Source organism: Pleurodeles waltl, chromosome 7, assembly GCF_031143425.1.
Source record: "Pleurodeles waltl isolate 20211129_DDA chromosome 7, aPleWal1.hap1.20221129, whole genome shotgun sequence".
Lineage (NCBI taxonomy): Eukaryota > Metazoa > Chordata > Amphibia > Caudata > Salamandridae > Pleurodeles > Pleurodeles waltl.
Window position 1 is genome coordinate 1,040,128,267 of NC_090446.1, and position 25,875 is coordinate 1,040,154,141.

At 44.4% G+C, this 25,875-nt stretch overlaps 1 protein-coding gene across 2 annotated transcripts in view; it reads left to right on the forward strand.

The window, feature by feature from the left end:
• The window catches only part of PRKCA (protein kinase C alpha), a 1,238,381-nt gene that overhangs the window by 1,013,870 nt on the left and 198,636 nt on the right, over window positions 1–25,875 (forward strand). For both annotated transcript variants that reach the window (XM_069199886.1, XM_069199888.1), the window contains 3 exons: window positions 6,841–6,984; window positions 8,671–8,844; window positions 24,368–24,459. In XM_069199886.1, the coding sequence (XP_069055987.1) occupies window positions 6,841–6,984; window positions 8,671–8,844; window positions 24,368–24,459 (410 nt within the window). The remainder of the gene's footprint in view (window positions 1–6,840; window positions 6,985–8,670; window positions 8,845–24,367; window positions 24,460–25,875) is intronic.

Here is a 25,875-nt window from a genome sequence, read left to right on the forward strand (position 1 = left end):
CAGGCAGTTCCCACTTGCTCTCCTTGGCATCTGCCCTTTGGCTGGTTGACATTTGGAGGGCGCATCATCTCTCCAGGGAGGGAAACATATTTTTCTTCATGGTCCACAGCTCCTTTTACCACATTGATTATTTCCCTATTCCCAGCACATATGTGCATAGTCTCATATTCTACTATCCTGGCACGTAGACTTTCTGACCACTCCCCAATAGCCATTAGACTCCATAACGTGCTGAGGTGGCTGGCATCCCATTAACGCCTCTCGCCTTGACATCTGCAGAATCCAGCCTATGGCTGCATATCACATGCTCCATCGAGGAGTACTTTACCCTCAATACTGGTACTGTCGTCTGGGGCAATGCTGTGGGAATCATTAAAGCCCACACTGTGTTAGTAGATATTAGTTACTGTGCCGGGAAGTGGAGGCGTCGGGCATGGGACATGGTGGATCTCGAGTCATTGACACTGGCAGTGGAGGGACAGGACCATTGGGCATGTAGTGCGGGACAGTTGGGGCTTGTGCATCAGCAGTACCAACGGACGCTGCTGGGAGAGGCCAAGCAGACCTGGCAGGCTGCTCAGAGCTACATCTGGCCATGGGGCGACAAATCAAACAAAAAGCTCCACAGACTGTGTAAGGGCACCCAATACTCCCTGTCTATCCCTCTAGTTTGTGACCTACTAAGTGTGCTGCTTCTTTACCCCGGGGAGGTTGGGCAGAGCTTTGTTGCACATTTCAAAGTGGTTTATGCTAAAAAAGAGGTCTTATCCCATGAGCAGATAGCGGAATTTGTGGATGCCCCTCCTCTTCAAACTCTCTTGTCCGTGGCTCAAGACCAACCAGATGGGACGGTCATGGAGGAGGAGCTCTCGTCTGTCCTGACGAGGTTGTGGTCAAGAAAGGCCCTTGGACCTTATGGTTGTCCGGGTGAGTTTTTCAAGTTGTTTATGCCCTAGCTCGGGAAGCATTTTTGTGGGTGATTCACTCTGTAACAGCAGGTGCTTAACTGCCACTGGATATGCAACATGCGGAGATCATGGTGTTTCCAAAACTGATTGCATCATGCGCTAACCCCCTATGTATCGATCTGCCCGATCTCCCTGAATTGAATCCACTGGAGGGTAAACTTGTTTTAGGCGACTTGGGTGACCACAAGATAGCGAAAGTCTATTAGTTCCTTATCTCTAACAGTACAGACACATTTCTCACCATCAGGGGAGCGTGGGAGTCAGATATTGAAACCCTGGGTAGCGTAGATTGGACTGAGGCCCTGGGGGCAGCCCTTGAGGCTGCTATTTCTGCCCGTCACTGTCTAATACAACTCAAATATCTCCACAGGGTGTGCTACACAAGGCACCACCTGTGGCATATGGGGGTGATTGGCTCCACGGCTTGCCTCTGTTGCCGCACAGAAGAATGTGGATACCTAAATACAGTGTGGGGCTGCTCCGTGCTGGACCGGTTCTGGCACAGAGTGACATTCTGTCTCAGTGGGGTCTTATCTTGTTCAATCCCACTTGACCCAAAATTGATCCTTGTACATTTCACTGATGTCTCACGGGTAACAGATATAAACGGCAACTCTTGTGTTTGGGATTGACTTTGCAAAGCATGCTATAGCTAGGGCATGGAAGGCCGAAGCCCCACACTCCCTAACTTCACAACCTGGAGAAAAGGGGGTGGATCACTGCATGGGTCTTGAGGTAGCACTGTGCCAAGCGAGGAGATGCCTGCCAAAACGCCTCAAGATTTGGCAGGGATGGGTGGATTACAGAAACATTGTGTTAGACTCTGGTTGACCCTTGAGTTCATGGATGGAGAGGAGATTCAGATGTTTGAGGACAGAAGGAGGGGCAGGAGGATGATAGCCCTACGCTCTAGTTGAGGTTGATGCTTTGTATCACTCTCGTCAGTTTGGGGGAAGAGTGGATGGGGTCAGACGTGCAGGTTCTTGTTAATGTTTATGGGAATGTTGACATTATCATCCTGTGTTTATTTGCTGGCCCACAGGGCCATGGATCTCTGTCAAAACTCAATTAAAACAGTTTTGAAAAAAAAGGTATTGAGACAGGACTGAAGAGGGGCTGACGGTCAAAAGATTGCAATTGAGAGGAATCAACACCGAGGCGAAGGTAGGAAAAGGATTACCATATGCCTATCCCTGATGGGCCAGAACTAACTGACAGAGGATGTGCCACAAGTGGAGGGAAATTCGATTGCATCTACAAAGCGAACACCCCTGGTCAAGCTAAAAATGCTATTTTTGACAAGCTATTTCTTAGAACCTTCTGCTCTCTCGATTAAAAACCGTTGTAGGCAGCACTACGATGGACTCCTAGCGAGAAAGGCTGTCACCCTTTTTCTTTCACGATGCCATTGAGTATGGAAACGCTCTGCTAAATCTAATGTTGCAGAGACAAATTCAGAGTACTTTCCCCGCCTGGAACTACTTCACAGATATGCAAGTTGCATGAACCAAATTAACCCTGGCTGCTTTCTAATGTTCTCCCCATGAGGGAAACAAACCTTTCAGGGGTGAAGGAAGAGTCTGAAACTTTGTAACATTTTGTAAATTGCAAAGATTGGGGTTTTTGGAATTCTAACAAGTGAAACACGAGGCTGTTGGCTGTTGGCTTGTTGGCACGTTGAGGAAATACTATGCGAGTCTGTGGTTCCACACGAAGACCCTATGCGTGTAGGAATGTGCAGCAACATTGTTCCAGAGAAATAAAAGCTAATAATTAATGTTATGTGTGAAACTTCCCCAGCCTTCTCTGACCTTTTTGAAGTCATCTCTGAAACCTGTTTAAACATGTAAAATTGTTTTGCTTGTATGTATAGACAGATATAATGAGATTTATGGTGCAGACCTAAATGCAAAATATCGAAGAGTCTTGATTAATAAAATTCAATATTTAGTTCTAATTTTGAACATAGTGTAGAGTATCTGCGCCCCTACTAGAGTTTTCTCTGAAGTTCTACTTGTGAACAGTTTTTCGGGATCAAATGCATATTTTGGTGCTCCAGTATGAAAACACATTTTCAATAGCCTAGACTGTCGAAAACTGACGTGGATCTGGGTAAATAGGTTCTTGGTTTATAAACTGAAGCTATTGAAACACTTCACTCTACCCACATTTACAGGCCAGTGTATCCAATTAAACTGACCAGCAGGTAATGTACGCTCCTTAAAAAGACTGTTAGGCTTTGCTTTCTGGCCATCAGACAGACAGAGTCGGACAGACATGTGCGTCATTTTTAACAAAACAATATATCCCTTCAACTACCAAGTAAGATCTGAACAGGGTTACATCCATTAAAAAGTACGTTCAGCAAAAACGTATTACTAAACGAGCGTTTTTTTCTTAAAGATTTTTTACATGTCCTTTGGAAAAATGCCATATCCTCTGTAGTAAAATAATACATATAGTAGTTTTGGTATAACATTTTTTTAAATTGTGAGTTTAGGTTTGCTTGCCTTCATTTGACATGTTATTCTATCATCAATATATTGTAGCTGGAGCCAGCTGTATTTCCCACTTTGAATAAGTGTTCAGTCTTTAATGCTAATTGTAGTCTGAATCTAACTTTCTTGCCAGTTTGATTGGACGGCATGGAAGCTGACCAGCGTTCTATTCTTTTGTGTATTACGCAGTGCTCAGATACAGATTAATGAGCAGGAAGCTTGTTGAGCCAAGAACGTTTTCCGCTCCCAACAAGGGCAATTATTCTCGGTTGTAATGCTTTCTGTCTGTTCACGATGCCCTGTGCCCGGTGGGATTGGGAGTTAGCCGGTAGCCTCATTAAGTTTCTTCTTTATTGTATTTTTCTGTGGAATGCCCTTTCAGGCAGCTGCCAAGAAATGGCTTCACTGCCCTTTTGCCCTTACCACGAGCACTGCTCTGCAGCTCCCAGTTGATGTCAGGGAAGAAGGAGAGGCCCTTTTGTTGTCAAAAGATCCGAACAGAGTGACAGAGATGTGATGAAAGCTAGGGGTGTGTGTTGGGACATATATGAGGAACACAACAAACAAAGTTGTGTTTCCACTCCCTGCATTAAATCAGGTCAATATGTTTGTTGTTGGTTAATTGGCCCTTAAAGGTCTATCACCATATGCACATAGGAACGTTTTTTCCTTCACAGTATCAATAATATAAATACTACCTCTAAAAATCAACAAGAGTAGAAACAGCAACTCATAGATGGATAAACCAGAACCAGCAATTACTTATGTCGGTCAGACAGTTATATGAAAAGGTCACAAACCTAGCAATTTGCAAAATAACGGGGTTTCCAATCACGAAATGACAATAACAGTTTAGTAGTTACTAAAGCCCTTTTGCAATTCAGAAAAGCCTTTTCAAATAGGAAAGAGGGTTTTGTCACTCGTTCTGTACGATAAAAAAAGGGATGTGAAAGGGACGTCCCCTCCTAATGGCAAATGGTAAATTACAATCCGATGTATCAATGGTTTGTGACTGGGACTGCAGTTGCAATGTATTGCAGCCTACTCCACAAAGGAGGTAGTAACAGTTATGGAAAGAAGTAGATGCCCCTGTTGTATTGCTTCCCTACGGGGAATCTTGTCAGGTGGCCTCATGGGGAGGGGGAAGTGGAAAGCGATCCAAAGCACCAATGCATGTTTCCCCGATGTCTTCCTGGAAGGGAAACATGATTTTTTTTAAAGCAGCACCAGTTCCATTAAGGAACGTGAGCTGCTTTAGAAAGAAACAGTTTTCTGTTTTCAGATAAAAACATGGAGAAGTTGGTCTACTATAGCCTTGGAACCGCCGTAGCGGGCTCTACCGGCTATTAAAGGCCCGCTCCCACGTTAAAGATCAGAGCCGAAGGCGAGGGCCTTTAACAAGGTAGAGGGCCTTTAATAGCCGGTAGAGCCCGCTACGGCGGGTTCTAAGGCTATTAGAACATTCTGCCATTAGAGGGCAGAATATTCTCATGAATAAAACAAAGGCTTCACGGAACCGGAGGGGATTAAAATCCCCTCAGGCTCCGTGAGGCTTTGCTCACAGCTGTTACTGTGAACAAAGAAGATTGGAATGTTGGAGCTCCGGGCTTTTACCGGACAGTCAAAGCCCGGATCACTCCATTGTCTCCAATGGAGCACAAACATTCCAATGTTCTAATGTTTCTTATGAACCACCATCCCTGTGGTTGTAGCCAATCATATAGGGCCACAAAGAGTGACCTCCCTAGTTAATATTCATTATGCAGCTCGCTCTGCGACCACCTGCAACTGCTTTTGCTACATGACCTATTAGGTTAGTTGCAAAATCGGAAACAGGCCACAAATATTTGGTGAGCAGTGTGCGACCACTGTTTGTGGCCTGCATCTTAGTACATCTAACTCCACATTTCTGTTTGCCTGTATAAATCGTTTGATGGAAAGTCAGTTTTATTTTGAAATGCCATACTTTATACAACTTATAGAAACTCAGAGTAAATTTTAAGACTGCACTGCTACATGTAATGAAGAGACTCAGTGAATACCCTCCTAAATATATGTAGCAGGCAATGCAATTATAGTCTAACAAAAATCTTCACACCAGTTGCATTGACAGGTAGTGTTAAGTAGCCCTTTCCAACATTTTGTAACTGTTGTTAGTTTCCAGAATCCAGATGTACATAATAAATGCACATTTTCATATGAGATACTCGTCATTTCTAGGTAGTGTAAGGTCATGATACTGTTCTTTGCCCAAGCGATGTCTTTCCCTGGGTCAAGGTCGTACTGCTATTTCTTTCACGTCATGAAAGTGCAAGTTCAACTTGAGTTGACCCTCTCCACCAAGAAGGTACATTAACATTTGTGACCTGGGTTTCTGCAAAGATCTATCTATTCTGATATCCTTAGGTATATCCATAATCAATTATCTGATGTGCTAATGGACAGTGCAAAACTCATTTTTCAGTTCAGCCAAATGCTTATATAATCACATTTTTCATGTGTTTTCACTTATGCGTAAAATTGACGTATTAGCTTCTTCAATAAAGGTCCCCTGGGCCCTTCCAAATTAAGTGTAGGAATGACCTCCACCAACAATTATGGTTTATTTGTTGTGGTGAGTGCAGTGTGGATTGTTCCCTTCTTTTACCCCTGCTGCCCTCCTCCACTTCCACAAGACATGGAAACCTAAGTCATGTCCACTTATTTTGCCAGGAGAAGAAATTTACAACCTCCGAGAGATTTGCACTGGGCAGTTACTGGGGGAATCACAGATATCACCAGTAAGTAGCAGTGTACTGTTCTGCAGTAGGGCTATGGAGACGAGGAGAAAATCTACCTAGCCTAGGGTGCCAGGACACACTGAAATAGCCCTTGATGCAAGAAATCAACAGTGTCCTCAGCAGCACTGCTTAACCTTCAGATTACGCGGCTTGCTACATGAGTATCCGAACGGAAATGCTGAATATTCTTCCCATTCTGATCCTAAGCAGTGTCGGCTGGGTCTTCTATGGCGAGGATTATTTGTCAAGCCAGCACATCACTTCAAAAAGTGTTCAAAAACCCGTCATCCGCAAATTCACATTGTTCCTTTGAACCACGAAGTCGCAGTGAAGTGCAAACCTCTTTGCAATTAAAGTTCTAGCAAATTGGCAAAAAAGAAATTAAAAGATGTCTGCAATGCGCTGATAATATTCAGACAGGAATGTTTTATGTTGCCTTGTTATCGTCTCTTGGCGACATGCACCTACAACTTCCAGTGAGCACATGGTGTTGATTGGCTGAATTTAGGGAAAAATATCTTTTGACTACCTGCTGTCCTGCTGATAACAACCGACCAGAGCTCTTAAGAAAATATTAATTTACTTGCTTTTCAGAAAGCCAAGCTCGGCCCTGCTGGTAACAAAGTGATTAGTCCGCAGGAGGACAGGAGGGCCTATGTACCATCGAATAACCTCGACAACGTCAGACTGGTCGACTTCAATTTCCTCATGGTGCTAGGAAAGGGCAGCTTTGGAAAGGTAAATAAGTTAATGTCTATCACCTACATTTTGTGTCATTGAATTTAAGAAATGCAACACGCTCCATATATTTTCCACGGTGAACTACCGAGTAAGAATTCTGAGTGTAACCACTTTTGAAGGGCGCCAGCAAATGTGTCAGCCTGCACATTTTCAGGCATGATTCAAATATGTTACAATGGAAAGATTTTGAGAAGAAACAGGTGACAGGGGTGAAAGTCTGTCTGTCTCCCCGAAAGAGCCTGTTGCCCCCTTCTCCACCACAGAGGATGCGGACCCTTTATTACGGGCTGGATCTGTGGAGACCTAAAGCTTGCAGGTTTATTGTGGCTTTAATTGTACCTATATAGGGAACAGAACAGGTGGTCCATGTGTAAGTTATGATGCTGTCTGCGCACCATGTGTTCTGTTTAGTGGGGACATAAGCACCGTATATGTCTTGTCAGATCTGTCTAGAGCCCACACCTGGCTCTGTCTGTCTTGTTTTTGTTGCTTTATTGGAATTCCTGTGAAAGCTTGCTGGCAGTCCTAACGTGGAGGGACAGGGAGTTGCGCAGGGAGGTTTTGCAGGGAAAACTGATCGTAGAGACTGCAAATGGCAAGAAACCATGGGCAGATACTCAGAGCTGTGGGAAGAGGTCTATAGGAGTGCGGTAGGCAGAAGCCAGGGTCTGAGCTTTCAGCAGAGGTAAGGAGAGAGGTGATAAGCAGCAGCCCAGATAGGAGTGGTGGGCAGAACCCCGGGGCGGAGTCCTGGGCAGATGCTTGGAATGGAGACAGGCAGAGAGACGGAGCAGAATGATAAGCAGAAACCGAGAGCAGAGCTGTTGGCAGAGACCTAGAGCCGACTCATTTGTGAAGGTCCAGGTCCGGAGCAGAGAGACAAGCAGCAGAGCAGGGCTTGTGGAGAGAGATGCATATTGAGGGTCAAATCAGTTGTCTAGACCAGAAACGTCTTCAGAAGTCTAAAACTGACTGGAGGACAGAGGTTTAGCGAAGGCCTGGTTGGAAGGTTCACTAATACCATGTGAATGAAGATAAAGAGATGGGGAGTGGAAGAAGAACGATGGGAGCCTGAATCCAAAGGGTAAGGTAGTCTGGACAGGCCGAGCAAAATCAAACCAGATCGATAAGTTACTTGGAAGAGAGTGTGGTGCTCAATAATTGACAAGCATATAAATCTGAAGTTCTCATTTGGGTTGTAGAGAATCTTCTTGGTAAAGATGTCAAAGTGGGTGCTTGTAGTCAATTAGTCAGCATTCCTCCTATAGTTGTCCCTCATTCAAAGCTTTCGTGAGTGACTGTCGCCAGTGAGGGTCCATTTCCTAAAAGTCTGCACAGTTCTTTGTGTACTTTGTACTGCTATTTTACTGCTAAGGTAGAGAATGGCGTTTAGGAACCCAGTGCATATCTCTGGTAGGAATCAAGGGTGATTGAGCAGATACACAGCATCTGTATTTAATGCTTGAAGAAGTTGGTTAGAGATGGCAGGAACGAAAGACTTCCAAAGCGGTCTGTCCTTTTCCCCTCATTAAGGTCCATTGAGTGATGGAGTGCTCTATTAGGTTATACTACCTGAAGAGTAATAGCGCCCAAGTTTCTTTTCGTGAAATGCATCTGAAATAAAAGGAATCCAATGCATATTCCACCACTCAAATTGCTTGCATTTGTTGACTTTCCTTGCAGGTTATGCTGGCAGACAGGAAGGGAACAGAAGAACTTTATGCAATCAAAATATTGAAAAAGGATGTCGTTATTCAAGATGATGATGTAGAATGTACGATGGTAGAAAAGAGAGTATTAGCGCTTCAGGATAAACCACCTTTTTTAACATACCTGCATTCTTGCTTTCAAACCGAGGTAAGTGTATTATTTCCAGCTGAGACTGTACTGTTGCTGTGTAACAGGATGTGCTCTATACCAGCATACCAGTTTTCTTACTCTTAACTTCTTAGCCTCTACCGAAGCTACTTCCCACTTTCATTACGAAATTATCATAATGTCCTTTGCCAGATGGATAATCGACTCCCTGTTTTAGTTTCCTGCCCCATGGGTTGAAACAGCTCTGGTTCACGAGTTTATTGTTATAAGAAATCATTTTTTGGTCTGAGATAACACCCAAGTATAGCAGGAAGTAAATGTCAGATGCCTAACGTTCCTTCCCATGGATCAGCACTATATATACAAAACGGTTTCAGTCTAATCACTGACATTGCTTTCCTTCTTCAGCTACTTATAAGTTCTGTCTGCATAATAATAAGTTGTTGTATGACTTTCAAACAGCTAAACTGCTAAATGTATGCATGAACATGGATGGATCTTGTTGATGCTAACAATCCATTCTATAGTGAGTACATCACCCAATCGGTTGTATGACACAACCATGCATGCCTAAACGCAGTCTGAACCACGACTGTGTCTTTACCACGCATGCCTTTATAACTAATTTCGTTGTAAAAGCATGATTGGTAAAGGAATATGTGTGGTAAATTCTCCCCCGCCCTCACCCTAACACCGGGTACCACAGCCCTGCAATCTACCCTGCCCCAGACCTTAAAACCGCCTTTTCCCCCCACCCTGAGCCCTAAAATGACCCTGCCCTTCCCTTAAAACTACAACTTTCCCTCCCCACCCTGAGGCCTAAAACCCTGTCCCCTGCTAAAAACTACCCAGCCCCCACAACCCCTCCCCCACCATGAGTCCTAAAACTGACCCCAACCTGCCCTAAAAACTACCCCTTCCCCTCGGCCTAAAACCCTGCCCCCTGCTAAAAACTACACAACCCCACTCCCCCGCCCTGATCCTTGAAACCCAGCCCCTGCCCTTAAAACGACCCCAATTTCCCCCCCACCCTGAGCCCTAAAACCTTGCCCCCACAAAAAAAACTACCAGACCCCCATACCATGAGCCTTAAAACCGCCTGCCACCCCTAAAATAAAAACACCCCCACAACCCTGCCAAAGCCCCAGCACATTTACCTCTCCCGATCCTTCGTGTTCCTGATCCACCCAACTGCACAGGTAAGCCACTGTCTGCCTTAACCATGCAAGTGCATGGTTAAGGCAGACTCCAGGCAGAGTGGGGGTTCAGGCAAAAGTTGTTCTGCTTGCAGGGAAATGGCAGGCGTGGCTCAGCCTGCGTTGTAAAGGCTGTTTCCCCACCTGATCATTACCCCAAGTGCATTTGCCTCCTTTTATTCCTAGAAATGATATAGCTATCAACACAAGCAAGTATTCCTGTTATGTATGTAAGTATGCACAGAGCTTTTCAATTCAATCTGATATTTCTTTTTAATATTTATCTAACAACAATGTAGCCAGTATTGCCACTTGTATACATAGGCCACCCCTGTGCTGTGTGTGGTACAGACACAGCCATCCTGAAACCCTACACCATTTTCCAACACCAGGTTTGTGGTAAGAGGAGCTGCCTCTCCTCTTGGAAGATGGAGTTGCAGAGGGTGAAGGACTTGGCATGAACATGGATATGGAATGGCTGCATCTGCAAACAAGTAGAAGAAGCATTAAATGAAGCTCCTCGGAGGGCGTAAATATCTGCACTCTGAGCTATACAAAAATCATCCAAATGCGCTTGAGAGGAGAGAACTGAGTGATGTATGTTCCACACATGAGATCTGATAGTGGCTATATATTTGCACATACCTAGTGCTGCAGCAGGTACTGGCTAAAGATCAGACTTTCTATCCCTAACTGAGAACACAAATTGTGGTCTCTTAATCATTTCAGTGTCCATCTCTCCTGTGTCAGAAAGGGTTATTATTGAAGCAAGTGCATCTAGGAAAGCGGTGCAAAGTGGGTTTGAGTTTATTGCCCACATGGCAGGGTCGGCTTTAGGGCGGTGTGACTGGTGCAGCTGCACCTGACGCTGACTTTGATGGGGGGGGGGGTGCTTATGGGTTTAAAAGCACCTGCACTTCCTTGTGCCTCCAGCAGTTTTCAGTCAATGATAAAAATGTCAAGATAACTGGTGATTAATGTTACTGCTGGTGAGAGATGGACTTTTGACTAGTGGTGGTTGCCTGCTGGAAAAAACATGTACCATGTAGATCACAAAACTGAGTGTGAAGGAACTATGAGTATCGCTTTAAAAAAATGAACTACATGTCAGCGAGGGTCTATAGAGCGATGAGGGGCACTGTTGGAGAGTGGTAGTGAGGTAAGCTTGGAGAAGGAGGTCGTGAGGTTGGGGGGCACCAAAGAAGTCTGTTGCACTGGACGTCACCAGTGCTGAAGCCGGCCATGACACATGGCTGGAAGCAGCTAAAGCTGGTTCCAGGGCTCTGATTATCCAGAATAAAGTATACACAGATGTCCCTTTCTTAACATTTACTTATACAACACTGAGTGTTGCCTAGTGCAAGTGCACCACACTGATATACATTTTAGGAGCTTGGCGTAATGGCTGTGTCTCAACTCAGACGTGTGTCGCCACACACCACAGTTTCAACCTGATAACATGGTCAGAAGCTTTGCTCAGCATATTTCATACTAGTTAGCGCTGATGGTAAGTATGAGTTTTGACCTGCATAGCTGACTCCACGTGTTCTTACACTGCTCCTGTGTAATGCCGATAAGATGGTTAAGGAAGGTAAGTGCTGACTGCTGACATCTGGCCTGAACAGCATGTCAGGTGTTTGAATTCCCAGCAAGGCCAACTCAGCATTTCCTCATTTGGAGGTTAATAAATTAAGTGCCACTAAATTGGATAATTATACTGGTTATTTACAGTGCCTTTAAATGACAATAACTGTGGTATAAAATGCTTTATAAAAACTTTATTGTTCTAAAGGAAATGTACAGTAGTAGCCTATGATCAGTTCTTTGTACAGATGTTAATCCCAATACAAAATGTAGCGTTCTTTTGCTCACATATACTCTGGACTCTAGAAAAGGTTTTCTGGTAGGATGTGCCCAGTTCCTTCCTGAGTTGCAAAGGTTGGCTAGCTTGTCACTAGCAGATGAAGCTCACACCTGGTCCTGTCTCCCCTGTTTCTTCAGTTAGACTGCCACCAAATCCAGAGGTAGGTGCGGAACTGACCAGAACTAGTGTATGGAGTGGACCAAGAATTTCCCTCCTCCACAGCCATAAAAGTGACAGCCCCAGAACCTCTCATCAGAACACTCCTGAACCTGTGAAGAATTGGAAAAATGACTGACTGCCAACGGAAGAACCTGAAGGAAGGCTGGATCTTCTTGCCTTCAACACAGGACCACAGAAGTGACTTAAAGTGTCAGTTGGCTGACCTCCTGTTTAAGCTACAGGGACACAAAAAGTCTCCAGAGGCCCTTTCCCTGTAGCTGCCCAGCTGACCAATGCCAACCAGACCCCCCCTTGCTCCAGCTGTTGACCTCTGTTGGAGTGAATCCTAACCCCCAAGTAGTGCCCCAGAAGTCCTGGAAGGCTGGTGTTAGCATGTACTCCTCCTGCCTCCAAAATGCAGGGTCTGATGCTTTGAAACGTTCTACCCAGAGCACCGTTGGAGACTGGTATCTCAGTCGAAGCCGCAGACGTTGAATCACTGGTCAGCCTCAGCTTGCTGTTTTGCCCTGCTGAAGATGATTTGACTTCCAGAACCATTTATAAGCCAAATGTAGAGGGCTTCATTGCACCCACTTCGAGCAGCATCTGATCAATGTTGAGGCCGTCCTGGGCATGGACTTCAGTACTTGCCCAATCCGAGCGTTTCTGTCTTCGTCGATGACTGCAACTCGACCCTGCTCTTCAGCAACCTGCTGTTGTTGAACCTCGGTTCGAATCCAGCTTGCAGCTTTCCCTACCACACCCTACCTTCATAAAGGATTCTAAGTTAGAGGTAAACTTTCTATCGGGAAGAACCTGTCATTGTATCCGATCAGTGCTCCATCATGGTCTGTCTTTACTTTTAAATTTGACCTGGTCTAGCATAACCAGATAGCTGCAGTTGGCATTTTGTGCTTTTTGGCACTATTTTTAATTTAAACTTTATTAATTTATATCTCCGGTTCTGCTTGTTGATATATTTTGTCATTTTGGCATCATTTTGTTTATTAAAATATTGTCTATTTTTCTAAATTGATTTGGGCTTTTTTTTTGTTGTGTTTTTTTTACGTTATCATCGTTTGAGTACTGCATAAATACTTTACACACTACCTGTCAGTTAAGCCTGACTGTTTTGTGAACTGCTAACAGACTGTTAAAATTGAGCTAATTATTTAGTGACTTCAGTGCTTTACCCTGACAAAGATTGTTATTATTATTTGAAGTGAATCCTCACCTCATCAACTAATACTCCAAATTTTTATAAATACCAAATAACGACAATTTGGAGCAGCATGCTTTTAGGCCTGGCTGAAATTTTAATTATGCCAGAGTAACTAGAGAGATTTCAATAGTTACGCATTATTGTTGTGATGCAAAGTTACGTGATTTCACCAGCTTAAATAATTAGGAGTAATTTGTAGCAACTATGCTACAGCAGGAACAACAAGCTAAGAGTGAGTGAGTGACTGCTAGCGAAAGCTAATAGTGTCCTGCACCATCTACACAATGGCCTATTTTCTTAGCGCAAAATGCATCCTCTGGCTCATTTTGTACGTGCCAATGCATTTGTCATTAGGAAAATAGTGCTAACTGCTGGATTACACTTTTTACACAATTATACACAATTAAACTAGAGAGAATTATGCCATTTATGCCCACCCCTATATGCTTTCTGTCCCTGTGTGTGGCAAAAGAAATGCTACCCATTAAACCCAGATATGGCTTGCACGATTTCCCCAGCTAGCCCAACTCCACCACACACAAGACACTCAAAAATGTGCCTCTCACATTTATGATGTAATTTGAAGCAATGTTACCCTGCGTCCAGCAAATCTCTCATCCACTAGAGGTGTACAGCAAACGTGGCAGTAGTTTATGGGGCCTGTTTTGCTGGGTGTTAGAAATGTGGTTTCTGGTTGACGAGGGTATGCACCTAAGCTAGGCAGAACACACCACACTAGTCAGGGCAAGTAAGTTACACACCAAAGATAACCTGTGCTCACCCCCTGGTAGCTCGGCACAGAGCAGTCAGGCTTATCCCCAGAGGCAGTGTGGAAAGCGTTTGCACAACACACTCACACCAGTGACACAATAAATACACCACAAAAGAGACCCCATAGATGATTATATAAAAATACTTGCTTATATTATTATATATATATCTATCACAAGACCAGTACTGTACACATTATGCAATCTCTGTCATAGTACTCGTTATCTTGACATAGCAGGTATCCAGAACTGCATATAGCACATAAAATAAATGCACATCAGATTCACAGCAGTACATAGGAATCGCCATGTGACTTCATAAATGCCTACATCCTCACAGAACACCTACCAGGGATGTCTAGGTCATAAAGTGCACAGCAGACTTATAGTTTTACTCATCAATCACCACAGTAGGGTATACAATATCTCCTGTTCGCGAAACCCACCAATCATCAGATACAATGCAAGGGCATGGCGCACCTGTGCTCCTAGTAATGTTATATGGAAATTTCCCCGTGAGGTCTTTTGGCCCACACAGCGGGGACCTCTGTAGAGGATCTGCCCCTCAATACTCCCAGGGGATGCAGTGTCCCACAGCACAGGTATCCCCTGGTCTGATCCGCAGGCAGCTTCCTGCGACCATGTGGTGCAGCTGCTAAGGGCACCAAGGTGCTCCTTGGTAAATCACCTCACCAGGCTGTGTCTCTCCGGGCTCAGAAGAAGAAGAAAAGAAAAAGAACAAAGCCACCCACTAAGATAGAGCAGGGTGGCTGTACAACTCCCCCAGTGCCCTTCGCACCACTGCCTTTCACATGGAGACAGACCCGGTCTAGGGGAGTCTCCACCAATGAGGAAACCCCCTTGCACGGTGCGGTCAGTGAAGAATGCCGGTAGGCAGGTCTCAGCCACGGGCTCAAGTCTCTGGCATTTCAGCTATTCCGTGCTAGCAAAACACAGCTGTGCTCCAGGGGCTGTACCTCGGTGTCGGTCCTCAAGCCTGGCCCGCCCCTAACAACGCGTATAGAAGGGGGCCTCAGTAGCAACACTGGAGGTAGTGATCAGGTGCTTGCGTTGGGATTCCCGCAGTGGGTTGGCTCAGGGAAGCTGGCACTTAGGTGGCACACAGTGCTCCTCATGCGCTGAAGATTAGTTGGCATTTGTGCAGGATAAAACACTTACCACGCGCTGGGGGAAATCACGAGTGCTTTAGCATGCGCTATCATCTTTCCATCCAGCACTCATCATGCTCTGATCTTAACAAAGAAAAGATTAAGATGGCTGGTTTCCAGGTTGTTTTAGGAGATCTTGTCACAATACTAAAATCCCCACACGAGAGGGAGGGGATGAGCCCACGAGCCCCTGGAGAGCACTGGGGGTATAAAGGGCAGGTAGACCATCAGCAGACCAACAAATAAATAATGGGTGTTCCTCCTGGCAGTTCCAGCAATGCCTACAGAAACGACAGTCAAGGAGCAGCTGGCAGCAGGGCAACAAGCAGAAAAGCAATCCAGCGAGTCCTTTAGGCTACCCAGCTAGTAGCAGGCAGCAGGGCACCAGCAGAAGAGCAGTCCAAATGAGTCCTTTGAGTAGCGCATCAGTCCTTCTGATAGAGGTTCATGCCCCAGCTCCAAAAGTGCTCTAAAAAAAGGAGTCAGAGCCCCTGTACTTATACTCAAAAATGTCTTTGTTCAAGGGGCTGATTTCAAAGGAATCCTTTTAAGTATAACACAAACCCTTTTCAACCCAGCCCTGGCTCCAGACATCGGTAGGGGGCAAATCAACCTTTTATGTGAGGGCAGGACACAGCCTATTGCCATGTATGATGTGAACAACCTCCCCCTCTCCCAGCCCATGATGATTATAGGTATGCAGATGGATGCAGATGAATCTTCTGTCACACCCAGCCCCTCCTGTCTTGTGGCTGTTTGGAAAGTATGCACAAAGTGTAGCTGTGAGTCTGCCCCAGACGTGGATTGAAGTCAAGCTGCAAAATGCTAGAGTTATAGGCACAGAGGAAATGCCTACTTTCTAAAAATGGCATTTCCAAAATAGTAATAAAATATCGAACCACACTAGTAAGCAGGATTTCTCACTACCATTTTAGACATACCAAGCATTCCGATGCTACTCCTTTCAGATCAAAAATGACCACTTAAGGGAGACAAGACAACCAAATGAATGGAAGTGCTTGATCGGAGCCCTGGCACCTGCAGTTTGTGGGATCCCCCTCCCCCAGGCCCATAGATTACCCTCTGTCAATGGAGAGGGGTAGTGCCGCCCACCCCACCCGGTGAGCTCACCAGCGGGGTCTGAGAATAGAAGCAACGACAGAGTGGTGACGGAGTGAGGCTTGCCTGTCAACCCAAGCAGTTGGAGAAGTGAAGGGGAAGAAGCTGAACCACAGCTGAAAGCAAGAGCCAGGTAGCAGTGGAGGAGTGAGGGTGGCTGAGCTGCGAGGTGCTTCGGGTGGCTGCAGTCATGCGGGCCCGGTGACAAAGGAAGGTGCAGTGGGTTTCCGCAGACTTGCCTGGAGCCATGGGACGGCACAAATTTGAAGGCATCAGCACTACAGGGGAGTAAGTTGATGGCCTTCCCTGTCCATAGTTATCACTGAATCCACACCCAACGCTCAATGAGATCTGCGGGCCTCCGGTTGGGATGTGCTCTGGGCCCTGGTGGCAAACAATGAGGTGTGAATAGGCTGGCCCTCATTGAAGTAGCCCGGGCGATGCAGGCCATTTCTTGCCTATTGGAGGGCCGAACAGTGGGAGCAGAGGGGCCATATCAAATGAGATTACACAAGTAAAGGGACAACTAACGATATAGGAGACGGTTGCAGCAACTAGGCATCTCACCCAGATTCCAGGTGGAGGGAGCTGGGAATGGTGACTTCCCTGCCTCTAACCTTTTGACTACTCAATTGGGTGGTTGTCTGCTATGTGACAAGGGGAGGTTCAACCCTCACGGATGTGGTGGGGGGTACTTCTTCACTGAGAGATATTTGAGGCAGTCCAGGGTGCATTGTGGATTACAGTTTTGAAACAACATTGAACTGACTGGTGTATTGAGATGCAGAATTGAGCTTTCTTTTAACCCGTGCTCTGGATGACCAACAGCGAGAGCCTCTTGTTGCTCGCATGTCGCCATAATCTAAGGGGGGGTTCAAACGCGGCCTTGATGCCTCACACCACGATTGAGGACAGTATTGCTCAAATGGCGCAAAATGAAGCTAAAGGAGATGCTGACTTGGGAGGAGATGCCACTCCGCCGTCTACTCTGGATATCAAACATTTAATCTTGGAGGGGAAAAAGACAATAGTATAGAGGATTAACGGGGTGGCAGTCACAGTAACACTGTTGCGTCAGGAAGTAGATAAACTGAGGGACCAAATTAAAGATTTGGCTATAAGAGCAGATGGGATTGAGGAACTATTGAACACATAAACTAGCCACCAACTAAGGGACCAGACACATACAGCAACAGGAGACAAAACAGGCAGATTGGGAAGACCAATCTAGATGCAATAATTTGCACATTCTTGGATTACCTGAGGGCACAGAAACAGTGCTAGTAGAACTGTTTATGGAAAACTGGCTTCTTACAGTGTTACCAGGTTTGAATGTGGAAGGAGAGTTTCATGTGGACAGAGCACATAGAACTCCTGGTGGGAGGCCCAAACCTGGAGCATCTCCACGCATGTTGATAGTGTGCATGCTAAAATACAGAGATAAAGTGGGTATCATGGCAGCAGCTCGCACAGAGGGGGAGGTAGAATACAATGGTAACAGAATATCCTTTTACCCAGATTATGGCGTAGCTACCCAGAAAAAACATAAATCCTTTGTAGAAATTAAAAGGAAGCTCAGAGACAAAGGGTGGGATTATGCTTTATTGCCCCCAGCGTGTTGAGAATTGGTTAGCAAGGAAAGATGCATATTTTTGAACAACCAAAGGAGGCCATGCAGTTTGAGAACCACTGATGCTTGGATAGTGATAAATAATGTCATAGTTCAGTGTAATGATGATGATTGATGTCTGGTGGTTGTGCCAATGTCATTTTGTGAGACTGAGGGGGGGCACGTTATATGCGATGGAGAACAGTATGTATTCCGGCCGGCACAGGGATGAGTGAGTCTTGGTATGCTCGCTGCCATAGCGCTGTTGCACCTATTGGACACTCCACTAGGAACCCTTTTGAGCACCATGCTGTAACAGGAATGTTTGCCTATGTTGATATGGGGGGGAATGACGGCTATTGTGTTGATTGTGGAGGCTGAGTTGGGACAGGCCACACGGGAGGGGGGGAGGGGTAATGTTTTTTATATGTTCATTAAGAAGGAGCAACTATAGTCAGGAAAGTATATATTGGTAACACAAATGGTGTATGATTTTCATAAATAACATGGATGTGACAATATTGTCACGGAATGTTAAGGGGGTTCAGAATCCTGCTAAACATCAAGGGATATATGGTCTTATGTCCATAGACAGCAAGCCAAAATATTCATGTTACAGGAGATACATCTGATGCCCCATCAGCATGAAAAGCTGTGAACCAAATGGGAAGGCAGATTGTGGTACGCAAGCTTTAATTTGTCGGCTAGAGGGGTATTACTGTGGGTGGATAGTAGCGTTCCATTGCAAGTAGATAGGGACCTGAAGGCAGCAGATGAGCGATACGTTTGGGTGGTAGGAGAGATAGAGGGTAAGCCTGCGGTACTCCTTACCTCATATGCTCCTAATATAGACACTTCTGATTTCTTTGAAAAGCTGATGCGCGTGCTGAAACCCTATGCTTATTATGATATTATTTGGATGGGGGACTATAATTGTGTGTTGGATAGCTTAATCGTTCTTGGGAAGTGGCGCGACCACTAGGTAGAGCCTCTAAAGGGTATGGACACATTAAATTTAATAGAGTTATGGAGAACTGTGAATGGCCAGACTAGGGGCTACTCTTTTTATTCACCTCCTTGTGGTTTGTTCTCCAGGATCGATTATATGTTAGTACATCCAGGGTATGTGGCCGAGTTCAGGGCGCTGAGATACCTTAATCATGCGTTGTCAGATCATGCCCCCCTGGTGTTTACGATTCAAGGGCATGCATATGTGGCTCCAATCCCGCAGTGGTGATTGCAGGTGCGTGCATTGCCAGACCAAGCATACAGGGAGGTAATCCATGACGCGAGAAGGGAATTATTTGTTATTCACACAGTTACTTCAGCTGGGGTCCCTTGGGAGGCCTTTAAAATTGACCATTAGAGGCAAATGTATGGCTACTACATATGGGATCCGTCATGCATTGAAGTGCATAGTCACAAATTTGGAGCGCCAAATTGGGGATATTGATCGACAGGCACCACACACAGAAACAGTCTGGGAAGAATGCTACAGATTACAGTGGGAGCTAGATGAGGCACATGAACCCCTAGGCCATCATGATTTCAAGACATATACAGAGATCCAACATGAACAGGGTGATGCACTGGGTCTGTATACGCAACAGGGTGGACATGATGAGGCAGGTATTGCTACTATTCTAGATTAAGCACAGCTACCAGTTGCAGATGATAACATGAGGGACATGTTAAATGCCCTGATTGACGAGTCACATATAAAATGGGCTATCAAACAAATGAATACAAGGAAGACACCTGGGAATGATGGCTTAACAGCTGAGTTCTTTAAGGAATATGTGCATTTATTGTGGACACCACTATTAGCCATGTATCAGGAGGCATTCAAACAGGGGGTACTACCTGCTATGCTCACAGAGGCATATATTGTGCTACTATCTAAGCCGGAGAGGGATACATTTAAATGTGAAACCTATCGCCCATTATCCATGATTAATGTGAATGCATTGAAAGATTTTAGGGAAGATTTTAGCAGTGTTTGGCTAAGGGGATCACGCGGGGTTTGTAGGGGCCATACCACCACTACTACTAATATAAGGAAAGCATATCTTATAATAGAACAGATTCGGAAAGGAGAGGAGTCTTGTGCGCTTGCTAGTCTGGATGCCCACAAGGCATTCGATACAGTCAATTGGCAGTTTATGATCTCTGTGTTGAGACACTATAATCTGGGTGACACTTATTTAAAATGGATACAATTGCTTTACACAGACAGTAAAGCCAGAGTGAAGGTGGGAAATAGGTTCTCGTATAGTTGATGGGTGGAGAGAGGGACCAGACAGGGGTTTACCCTATCACCACTGATTTTCACTCTGGTCATTGAGCCTCTAGCGAGGCTGCTGCAATCTCAGCATGAAGTGGAGGGAGTGATGGTTAAGAGTAGACCGGAGAGTATCTTGTTATATGCAATGATATTTTGATGGCTTTGAGGGATCCTGAACGCTTGTGGCCTATAGTATATAACACACATACGGAGGTGGGGACACATTTGGGGTTTAGGCATAGCACACATATGTCTGTCATGAATCCAGTACAAGCACCTGGGATGAAGGAGGGATCTCTCTCTGGCATTCAGCTGCAGAAGATCCCCTCCCCCTTAAATACTAGTGATGTATTTGAGCTCCACCATGTCTGAAACGCTTGATACCAATGCGGGGGCCCTGTTGGATAGTGTGGAACGCAGGGTCTGCCGATGGGTGAGGTTCCTGTTGTCACTCATGGGGCAGATTGCTATTAGTAAGATGATTCTTTTGTCATGTGTTTTGTATGTTTTGCAACATATGCTGATGCGAATTCCGAACGCTTGTTTCATTCATCTAGATAAGTTGCTTTGTGTGCTCTATTCGGGTAGTGGGAGAGCGCATATCAGTTTGAGAATACTGCAATTGCCTTGGGATAGTGCAGGATTACAGGCCCCACACTTTCGGAGCCATTAGCAAGCTTCCTATTTGCTAATTGAGTGGCTCATGGACCAGCATATTGATCCAGTGACTAATATGCTAGCGGCACCTGTTAAAACTACACAAGCTCTTGGCCCTGCCACTGGTTCCCAGGAAGAAAAGAGGATTATTTCTTATGCAGGTCCAAACACTGCTAGATCTCTGGGAGGAGGTTTTGAATGATAACGGCAATGCATATATATATTCTCAATATCTGATACGATGGTTGACGGGCATCAGTTTCTGAGGCGAGGAGGGAGGGGTGATTTTCCACATACGTTAGGGGACCTATATGAGAATGGACGACTAATGAGCTATGCCACTCTCTGTGCTAAATGGGAACTGATGGTGGGCTGTTTCCTATCTTATGCCGGCCTGGCAGTGGTAATCTGCAACGCTTGGGCAGGATTCCCTCAGGAACCAGATACGCATATCCTTAATCAAGCCCTGCCGGACATAGGAGAGGGTAAATTAGTAGCTAGATTTTATACATTGCTTCTACCGAAAGATGCGCCACACATAAGAATATTGAGGATACAATGGGAGATAGATATTGGTGCAGCATTACAAGACCAAGATTGGGCACATATCCTTGGGTATTGCAGGAAAGTGTTGCGTAACACAAGACTTAAATTGATCCATTATAAGTGTATACACAGGGATTATGTCACCCGAGTTGGCTGCATAAGATAGACCCCTCTAAACCAGATAGTTTCCCAAATGTAAACATGTTATAGGGACATTTCTACATATGAGTTGGGAATGTTCAGGGATAGAGACTTATGGGAGGGAGTTGTTAAGGTTAGCATTTGACTGATGTACCCTTGCAGTGCTCTGTTCAGATGTGTCTGTTGGGTTTGGTACCATAAACTAAGTCCACTAAACATTCAGAAAAAATAACTGAGCGGGAATTGGTGATTGCAAAGAGAGGTATAGCTAGATGTTGCAATACAACTAGACTACCTACTAGTTAATGCTGGTTGCGGGAGTATGTTTGATGGATACGTGCTGAATGTGGAGTAAGATGCAAACTAGTTTGTTCTGCACAGGGTCAAAATGGAATGAAATGGTATGGGAATTAGCAGAAATACAATTACAGCAAACCATTGTTGACTCAACAGTGTACGCAACTGATAATGGAGTGGAAACTTGAGTGCGGATTATTGTTTGATTATTTGCAATAATGATGCTGTATATGAGGACCTTTGAAACTTATTTTTAATGTGATCCTATTGGAACCTTTGGGAAGTTTGCTGTCTGATATTGTGGTTTGCTCCTTAGATGGTGCGGGTGGGGAAGAGTTGAGAAGTTTCACAGTATTTCATGCATAAACAATAAAAATATATATAAAAAAAAAAAAGCAATTTCCACGTCTTTTAGACGAGCGAACACATTAGCACTGATTAGAGTCCTAAACCCAACAAAAAGAAGGTCATAAAAATAGGAGGAAGAAGGCAAAACAAAAAGTTTGGGGCTAACCCTGCAGTAAGGGTCATTTCCAAAACTGGGTCAGGCCTCTGTGATATTTATTCAACCACCACTGATCTTACCGAAGCAGTTCATATCACAATTGCAGTAGAACACAGTAAGTGTTGGAGTGAGAGCTATCTACTTTGCTGCCCCACTTTAGTAATTCAGCCTTTGATGATTCAATTTCACCTTTTCAGATCTTTATATTTTCTTTCTGCACATTGTTGAGATTAAATCGATTAGTAACTGTATCAACATATGGAGTGTAAGTTTAGTTAAATGCTGTGATTTACCTTTCAGCCCCCGAGCTGTATATGTGATCATGGAGTTTAAAGTTAAATTGGATTCAAAGAGCAAACCCCTGTATGATATCCTTCAGTAGGTACCACCTGTCTTTGTGCTGTTTCATTCAAGGTAGAGCTAAAAAAATCATAATTTAATGCTTCTACAAGTGCATTTAGTTAGGTTCTGCAGTGAGTCCTGGATTAATGGCATGCCACAGCCTCGATTTCCAGGGAGACGTATCTCAAAATTTTAGCCACTTCATTGATAAGGAGTGTGGGTTCCTGGTTGTTAGGGAGTAGGGTTTTCAGGGCGGCTCTGGCTAGGGTCCTCTTTCTTGGAGTATCTTATTCCTATCCTGCAGTAAGGTTTTAAGGCATAGTTGGACTTGATTTGTACTGTATTCTTACATGCAGTACAAGCCAGTTGAGCACTTGAAAGCTGTTTCACATGGTTACACTTCCCCATGTTCAGACATATTTTGCCTTTGTAACATTCACAACCTCTTGTGTTTCTTTAGAAGCCCAGTGTAAGTAATGTTGGGAATGTCTGCATGTTTTACCATGACTGTGAGGTTGCTTTGGCAGTCGATCGGGGATCAGCAGACATGAGATTAGCGTTGAATAGGAAGCCAAATTTCTTGACTTTTGCAAAGTAGTCGTAGACATCCCTACATGTTAGGTTAAGTTTGAAAGGCAAAGATCCTTCTCCAAACCAGAATCTTGATTCTGTCTCCATTTATGGAACAGATGTTCCTCTTTAGCGAGTCCAAACACATGGACCAGACTAATGATGCCTTTAGTCTTGATTCATTTCCCATTTTTCAAAAGGAAATGGCTTTTGTCATCCTAAGCATATACTTGGGAGCGTTCTAATACATTTATTCTTGGGTATATGTACCAGTTTTTCATTCAGTGACATCATACTTGTTGATATTTCCAGTGACACAATCTGTACTTGGGGGAGGTGATTGAGAAGAAACTTACAGATCCAGTCCAGCACAGATCTCTATTTCCCTGCATATTCCCTTTTCTTTCCCTTCATCAAGTGCAGTTACAGGTGAGCATGCTGGAAGGTTAAGTAGTATAAAATCTGTGCTCTTATATTAAGCTAAGTACTGGAGAAGTGCATTTCTGATGTTGGCCTCGATTGGTTCATGTGCTCACATCTGAACCCTCACTGATGAACATGAGGCATTGTTCATTTTCATTTATTCCTTTCTCTGTCTCGACTTTCTCTTTCCAAGAAATTTCTGGAGTACGGTGAAATTGAAGCCTAGCCGCTATTTAGCCAAGAGATTCAGGTCTACCGATGGTTTCTTCAAGATAGCCTATTCAAATGTAAAAAGGCTGCCTTACTATTGCAGGACATTTCTCCCAAACATGTCGCACTTTACATTGATGGACAGGTGACTTGTGATATGTTAATGGTATTATTTAGGTAAAGCCCACCAAGTAGTTCTGTTTTGTACAGACACCCGTCCAAACCATTATATTGTTTTTTGTATCCCTGCTAAGGAGAATTTGTGCATGCAAACAGCATGATGGACACCATGCAGTAGGTGCATAAATGTTCTTTTGCAAACCTCATATACTTTGAATTTGCTTCAGTAGTCAAAGACTTGACATTTAATGTCCCAATCATTCTTTGAGTGCCATATTAATATGATATTATTATAGTCATTGGAACATATATTTATGACATTCTGAAATTCTTTATTATTGATCATTTCTTTGTTGTAGGATCGCCTTTATTTTGTCATGGAGTACGTAAATGGCGGAGACCTCATGTATCACATCCAACAAGTGGGAAAATTCAAGGAACCACAAGCAGTGTGAGTTTGCAGATTTTTTTTTCTCTTTCGACACTTTCCAAGCGAGACAAGCATATTCTATAAATGTGCTCTCAGACACGGCCACTGCTGAAAGGTAATGTACTTTAATCCATTCGCCTATGCCCAGAAACGGTATTAAAAAAGGACAGCTACAGCTAGGGAAGCTGAAGCACAGTGATACATGGAGCCTAATGCTTACACGGAACTTGTGGTAGCCAATTACTGCTTTTTTAGCAACTAAAACGTACTTACTTGTGAACATTTTTCAGCATGTTGAAAGTAGGGGAAGCAAGTAGTAGACATGGCCATCTTTTATGAAACGGGTGGGTAGTTCTCGGGCGTACAGATTTTGGCTGTCCATCAGTAGAGGTGCCTCATTTTCTGAAGTGCTTCAAGTGTGATTCCCCAGTGGAGCCTATCAGCCTTTTAAATTGGCTGTAGCTAATATTCCGGGATATTGGTTTTAGTCGATATATTTTGCGATAATGAGATTGGCTGAAGTCCCCTTTAGTTCGTACTGCTAAGTGCGAATTTGTCCTTGTGTATGTGTGTGTGCTTATGAGAGAGAGAAAGAGAATGTCATCTGTCAAATAGACAAAGCATCCTCTCTACCCTCATCACATACTGTCAAAAAATTGCGAAGATTTTCTTTTTGGTGTGCATCTGCAGGGATTGCATTTGATGGCCATTAATTATGCAGACTAGCTCCTGCATTTCTTTTAGGCAGCAGTGCACTGGCCGCCCTATATTATTCAGAATCCATCCTAGCAAGTCTTCACTATGCACATTTTGCAAAGCCAGTGCACATCTATGTAGCCACTAAAGGAGAGGGAGCCGCTTACTGGTAAACAAAAGACTCTTCAGTCAGTGCACTGGATTTACCAATAGTGGACTTTCACATTAGTTAAAATAGACTTTACAGGCAATTCTGAAAGGCTATGAAATAATCATATTAGCATGTTGTTCAAACTTAAAAGTGCTCAAGGCAGCATTGGAGAACCAGTGTGCAGGTCCATTTTGTGAAATGTCGGGCTTGCTGCAGGTCAGTTTAGTTGAGGGTCATTGCCTGAGTTAAACTGAATGCAGGCCCTATTTCTGGAATGGATGAGGGAGACGGGGGCAACAGGCTGCCTGCTAAAGGTCTGGTCTGACATGTTGTTCATAGGCAGAGCTGTGTTTACTGCTCACGATCAGTAGGAGATGATAAAGGCCGTGATTAAGAGTGTATGATTCTTCCTCCCACAAGCACTGTACAACTGTACATGCAATACATCATAATATCATGATTCTTTTCTTAGGAGGTCACCCACCACTGCCTTGTGTGCCATTAGACCTGCCGTTACCACTGCTAGCAACTGTGTCCACCCCCTGGCTGAGGCTCCTGATCGGCCATCATCCCAACTCAGTGTGGCTGAT